The sequence below is a fragment of the Zea mays genome, chromosome 4 (assembly GCF_902167145.1).
Source record: "Zea mays cultivar B73 chromosome 4, Zm-B73-REFERENCE-NAM-5.0, whole genome shotgun sequence".
Lineage (NCBI taxonomy): Eukaryota > Viridiplantae > Streptophyta > Magnoliopsida > Poales > Poaceae > Zea > Zea mays.
In genome coordinates this window covers 186,075,228-186,081,684 of record NC_050099.1, presented here as the reverse complement: position 1 = coordinate 186,081,684, position 6,457 = coordinate 186,075,228, and the positions used below count along the sequence as shown (strand labels likewise).

Genomic DNA, 6,457 nt, shown 5'->3' with positions numbered 1-6,457 from the left:
TAGAACCAAATATTATGTCATCGACATAAATTTGGCACACAAAAAGATCATCATCATAAGTCTTAGTGAAAAGAGTGGGATCGACTTTCCCAACCTTGAAAGCATTAGCAATTAAGAAATCTCTAAGGCATTCATACCATGCTCTTGGGGCTTGTTAAGTCCATAGAGCGCCTTAGAGAGCTTGAACACATGGTCGGGGTACCTGTCATCCTCAAAGCCAGGGGTTGTTCCACGTATACCTCCTCCTTGATTGGCCCATTGAGGAAAGCGCTCTTCACATCCATTTGAAACAACCTGAAAGAGTGGTGAGCGACATAGGCTAATAATATTCGAATAGACTCTAGCCTAGCCACAAGAGCAAAAGTCTCCTCGAGATCCAAACCTACGACTTGGGCATAACCTTTTGCCACAAGTCGAGCCTTGTTTCTTGTTACCACCCCGTGCTCGTCTTGCTTATTGCGGAACACCCACTTGGTTCCCACAACATTTTGCTTTAGACGTGGCACCAGGCTCCAAACTTCATTCCTCTTGAAGTTGTTGAGCTCTTCCTGCATGGCCAACACCCAGTTTGGATCCTGCAAGGCCTCTTCTACCCTGAAAGGCTCAATAGAAGAGACAAACGAGTAATGTTCACAAAAATTAGCTAGACGTGAGCGAGTTGTTACTCACTTGCTTATGTCATCCAGAATCTGATCGACGGGGTGATTTCTTTGGATCGTCGCTCGGACTTGAGTTGGAGGGACTCGTGGTGCTTCTTCCTCCATAACTTGTTCTTCTTGTGCTCCCCCTTGATCACGCACCTCTTCTTGAGGAACCTGTCCATCATCTTGAGTTGGGGAATGCACCATTGTGGAGGAAGAAGGCTGATCTTGCTCTTGTTGTTCCTATGGTCGCACGTCACCAATCGCAGGAGGTTGTACCCTAATGACTCTACTAAAAATACATTTGAAATAGAGTGCTCGCTTGTGATGGCTATCTTTCCCAAACCTTTGACCTTGCCTTGGTTCCCATCTCCAAAAATAATCGTATCTTGGGAATCCTTGTTCTTGACGTAGGGGGTGAACATCTTCTTCTCCCCTGTCATGTGGTTTGTGCATCCGCTGTCGATTATCCAACTTGAGCCCTCGGATGCATAAACCTGCAAGGAATTTAAGCTTGGGTTTTGGGTACCCAACTCTTGTTGGGTCCTACAAGGTTAGTCACAATAGCCTTTGGAACCCAAATACAAGTTTTTTCTCCCTTGCATTTGGATCCCAACTTTCTAGCAACTACTTTTTCATTCTTACATGAAAGTATAAAAGAAGTGTTGCAAGCATGGAAAACAGTAGTAGACTCATTACACACTTTCCTAGGCACATGATGCACAACATGATTTCTCCTAGGCATACTTCTACCGTGAACAAAAGTAGAGCTAGAGGCAAACATAGCATGTAAATCAAAAGCATCATGACCATAACTCCTATTATAATTGTAATGACTAGCAACTTTCCTATTATACATGAAAGCATGATTCCTTTGAGTCCTACTAGCCATAGGGGCCTTCCCTTTCTCCTTGGTGAGAATGGGAGCCTTTTGGCTTGTTAAGTTCTTGGTTTCCCTTTGAAAACCAAGTCCATCCTTAATTGAGGGGTGTCTACCAATAGTGTAGGCATCCCTAGCAAACTTTTATTTATCAAAATTAATTTTGCAAGTCTTAAGTTGAGCATTAAGACTTGCCACCTCATTATTTAATTTAGTAATGGACGCAAGATGTTCATAACAAGCATCAATATCAAAATCCTTGCATCTATTACAAATAACAACATGCTCTATACATGATTTTGTTACATTAGCTTCCTCTAGTTTAGCATTTAATTCAACATTCAAATTATTTAGACTAGAGACAGATTCCTGACAGGTAGACAACTCAGAAGGCAACATTTCATTTCTTTTAAGTTCTAAGGCAAGAGACTTTTGAACACTAACAAATTTGTCATGTTCCTCATACAAAATGTCCTCTTGCCTTTCTAGCAATCTATCTTTTTCATTTAGAGCATAAATTAACTCATTGATTTTATCTACTTTAGTTCTATCTAAACCCTTAAATAGATCAGTATAATATACTTCATCATCAGATGACTCTTCATCACTAGAAGAAGTATACTTGGTAGTGTCCCGAACACGTACCTTCTTCTCCTTAGCCATTAGACAAGTGTGATGTTTGTTGGGGAAGAGCGAAGACTTATTGAAGGCCGAGGCTGCCATTCCTTCATCGTCGGAGTCGGATGAAGAGCAGTTCGAATCCCATTCTTTTCCAAGGTGCGCCTCGCCCTTCGCCTTCTTGTAAACCTTCTTCTTCACCCTCTTCCCATACTTTTCTTGTTCCTGGTCATTATCATTATCGGGGCATTGAGCTATAAAATAACCAGTCTTACCGCATTTGAAGCAGGAGCGCTTTCCCCTTGTTTTATTCTTGGAGGGGTATTCTTTACGTCCTTTGAGCGCGGTCTTAAAGCGCTTGATGATAAGCGTCATCTCATCTTTATTGAGTCCGGCAGCCTTCACTTGAGCTACCTTGCTTGGTAGCGCCTCCTTGCTGCTTGTTGCTTTGAGAGCAACGGGCTGCGGCTCATAGATGGGTAGGGCTGGACAAAAAACTCGTGGCTCGGTAACTCGCTCGACTCGACTCATTAGTGACTCGACTCGACTCGGTTCGTTTAAAACGAGTCACGAGTTGAGCTAACAATTTAACTCGGTTCTTAACGAGCCAAACTCGAGCTGGCTCGTGAGTTACTCGCGAGCCAAACGAGTTGTGCAAATCTGCAAGGTCTCAGACTCATAGCCCAGTCACATGGCCCACACAGCCACACTCACACGGCGTTCAGCCCAACCAGGCAGCCACACAAACGTGAAACGGCCCACTCAATCAGCTTGTGTGGCGTGCGCCTAGGCCCTAGTGCTTCTTCCACTGACGGCGCCCGTGCGGGCGTGCGGCCGAGCGTTGGACTTGGGCGCTTGCGCTTCTGGCTTCTCCCTGCCCTCTCGCCTCTCGGTCTCTCCCTCTCTCTCCCCAAAACCTAAACCCTAGAGCAGCCGGCCGCCGCGATCCGTGGAGCAGAGCAGGCTGCAGCGCCGCCGTCTGCCCGTCTTCCCCAAGACCCCGACGGTGCCCTCGGCCCTCGCCCTGTCTGCCCGTCTTCCCCGAGAGGCCGAGACCCCGACAGCGCCGCCGTCTGCCCTGTTCGGCGGCTGTCCGGCGTCCACTCGCCCATCGCCGGTCAGCGGCTCGCCTCCATGGAAGCCCAAGAACCGGATGGGCACGAAGGTCATTCGCGTCCGCCACCGCCGCCAATACCACGAAGGCTGCAGCGCACGAGCACAAGGAAGCTTGTGCCAACAGCTAAGAAGATTTCAGCGGCTGCTAGCACTGCACCTTCATCATCCACATCTCATTGTGATGCTGTCTCTGTCTCTGTAGAAAAGGTATTAACGTATGATAAATTTCAATATTTCATACATGAATAGATTTGATTTATGATAAATAATGTTTGTACTGTTTTTTCCGCAGCAACTTGATGCTGTGATGGAGGAGGGACAAGGGGAGGAATTGGAGGTTATGTTGTCGGAATCAGATGACAGTGAGTTTGATAATGATGATGAGTTTCCACCTTCCACTGATGGAGATGAATTGTCAAAAACTGAAAAGACAAATAGAGGAGGAAAGAGGTCAAGAGCTGGTATTCAGTTGTCCCCCTCCAAGTGCAAGGCGAATAGAGTAAAGAGGGCTGGTTGCTGGAAGCATTTTAAGGTGGTCACTGTTGCTTCTAGAAAGGAACTTGGGGTTATGGAGACAAAAGCCAAGTGCAAGTTCTGTCATAGATCTTATTTGTACCATCAAGGGGGCAGCACTACAACACTAAACCGACACCTAGACAAGTGCACACAGTATTTGAACAAGCTGGCACAAGCTAAGAAAAATCTTGCTCAAGGTAGTCTCTCCTTTACTTCAGATGGTGGACCTGTTGTTGTTAATCCCACTGAATATGATCATGAGCACACTAGAGTGTTAATTGCTAAGATGATAATTGTCCATGAATATGCATTTAGAATGGTAGAGCATAAATGGTTCAATATCTTGATGAAATGGATGAATAACAATTATGAATCTATTGGTAGGAAGACTATTAAAAATGAATGCATGAAGATCTATGAATCTGAGAAAGAACTACTCAAGAAGAGTCTTAGAGAGGCTGAATCAATAAGTTTAACCACTGATTTATGGACATCAAATCAAAACATTCAGTATATGTGTTTAGTGGCACATTATGTTGATGTTGATTGGATCTTGCAATGTCGTGTTCTGAACTTTATTGAATTGGATCCTCCACACACTGGTATTGTCATAGCTCAGGCTGTTTTTGAATGTTTGGTTGAATGGAAAATTGAGGATAAGATCTTGACAATCACTCTTGATAATGCTTCTAGTAATGATTCTGCTATTACAAATCTGAAGTCCAAGTTTCTTGCTAGAAAGAACTCCAGCTTTGACCCTATGTACTTTCATGTTCGTTGTGCTGCCCATATAGTCAATTTGGTTGTGAATGATGGGTTGCAACCAATTGATTCATTGATAAGTGATCTTAGAAACACAATGAAGTACTTTAAGAGGTCTCCAACCCGTATGTACAAGTTTGTAGAAGTTTGCAACCAATATTCTGTTAAAGTAGGACAAGGGTTGTGCCTTGATGTTAAAACAAGGTGGGGTTCAACATACAAAATGCTAGATTCTTGCCTTGACTATAAGGAGGCCTTTGGTTACTATTCTGAAATAGACAACAGCTACGAATGGAAACCTTCAGACTCCCAATGGCTTTTGTATGACAAAATCAAACCAATATTGGGAACAATGGCAGAAGCAACTACTGCCTTTTCAGCATCAACTTATCCCACTGCCAATGTATTTTACCCCTATATAATTAAAGTCAAGATTGCATTGAAACTGGCACAACAGTCAGGTGATGCATATATGATGAGTATGGCTGATGCAATGTTGAACAAGTTTGATAAATATTGGGAAGTGAGAAACAATGTCATGGTTATTGCTACAATCCTTGACCCTAGGTTCAAAATGAGATACATTAGATGGTGTTTTGGTCAGATTTATGACTCCTTAAGAGCTCAAAAAGAAATAGATGCCATTGATAAAGAATTGGAAAGGTTGTACAAGAAGTATGAGGTCATATACCGACGCAAGATTAATGAACATAGCCCAAGTAATGCCCAATCAGCCTCTTCCTCAAAGGATACAAGCAACTCCTTAGCTTCTGTTGTTCCTAGTGGATTCCAAACTTTCTTAGAGTCAAGTGCTACAGAAAGCTCCAAATCTGAGTTGCTCATTTATCTAAATGAATCAAATGTGTCCATAGATGAGAAACACTTTGATCTGCTTAACTATTGGAAGGTGAATAGTCATAGATTTCCTGTGGTATCTTCTATGGCAAAGAGGTTCTTAGCTGTTCCAGCTAGCAGTGTGTCATCAGAATCCACTTTTAGCACTGGGGGTAGGATCCTTGATGATTACAGGAGTTCATTGAAGCCAGCAACAGTTCAGGCTTTGGTGTGTGCTTCTAGTTGGATACGCGGGTCTCGAAGTTCACCTATTCTTGTAACTGTAAGTGTATGGTGGCAATACTTGTAACTTCTAAGTGTTTACTTGGCATTTCAATATCTGAATATGTGACACTCACTTTGTACATATTTTGTAGGGAGAAGGTGATGATGGTGACATCGAGTCCGTGGAATTTCCAAAGTGTGTGGTGGCAAGTAATTGTAAGTGTTGCTGATTTGTATTGTATGAGTTATATACTTATATCATTATATGAATGTGTTGCCGTGTATGAGTTATATCATTATATGACAAAGTGTGTGGTGGCAAGTAATTGTAAGTGTTGCTGATTTGTATTGTATGAGTTACATGGTGTTGTCCCTGATTTATAAGTGGTTCTGATTTATGTGTTGCTGATTTTCTGATGACTTGTAGAGGCACATGGTCACATACTCACATGGAGGAGATGGAGGAGACAGGAGAGGGAGAGATAGGACCTGGGAGAGGAGACATGAGAGGCACATGGTCATTACATTTTGTTGGCTGTAATTGTAAGCCTGTAAGGCTGTAACTGTAAGCCTGTAATTATTGGTTGCAACTTGTAAGTTGCAACTGTTAGCTGTTGCTAACCTGACATATTTTGTTGGCTCCCTACAACTTTGTCCTAAACTCCTGAACTCTTGTAAGGCTGCATCACTGCATGTATTTTGGTTCTAGAACTAGAACTATGAAAGTATGGAATTATGGATTATGGAATGGAATGGAACTATTATGAACTATAAGTCTATAATTGGTGGCTGCATGTATTCCAATATACAATTATTTTTTGTTTGTTTAAGTGAATGAGATGCCTGTTATTTTGTAAATAGTTGT

At 42.7% G+C, this 6,457-nt stretch overlaps 1 protein-coding gene across 3 annotated transcripts; it reads left to right on the top strand.

Annotated features, from left to right (window-relative positions):
• Nucleotides 1-3,718: 3,718 nt before the first annotated feature.
• Nucleotides 3,719-6,182, top strand: LOC109945597 (uncharacterized). 3 transcript variants are annotated; one of them, XM_020551915.3, is made up of 4 exons: nucleotides 3,719-3,968; nucleotides 5,502-5,650; nucleotides 5,745-5,808; nucleotides 6,020-6,182. In XM_020551915.3, coding segments are annotated over exons 1-4 (360 nt in total). In that variant the 5' UTR covers nucleotides 3,719-3,823; the 3' UTR covers nucleotides 6,022-6,182. The 3 variants fall into 3 exon arrangements, 2 of the variants coding, with proteins under 2 accessions (XP_020407504.1, XP_020407505.1); XM_020551916.3 differs by having other exon boundaries at nucleotides 3,720-3,968; nucleotides 5,520-5,650; XR_002268840.3 differs by lacking the exon at nucleotides 5,502-5,650 and having other exon boundaries at nucleotides 3,722-3,968; nucleotides 6,020-6,140.
• Nucleotides 6,183-6,457: the final 275 nt, after the last annotated feature.

Bases quoted from the DNA above. Each gene is read 5' to 3' on its own strand.
- LOC109945597 (XM_020551915.3), top strand. From the start codon at position 3,824: ATGGAGACAAAAGCCAAGTGCAAGTTCTGTCATAGATCTTATTTGTAC. The intron at 3,969-5,501 runs GTAGTCTCTCCT...TAGCTGTTCCAG, and splicing joins TAAGAAAAATCTTGCTCAAG to CTAGCAGTGTGTCATCAGAA. The intron at 5,651-5,744 runs GTAAGTGTATGG...CATATTTTGTAG, and splicing joins GTTCACCTATTCTTGTAACT to GGAGAAGGTGATGATGGTGA.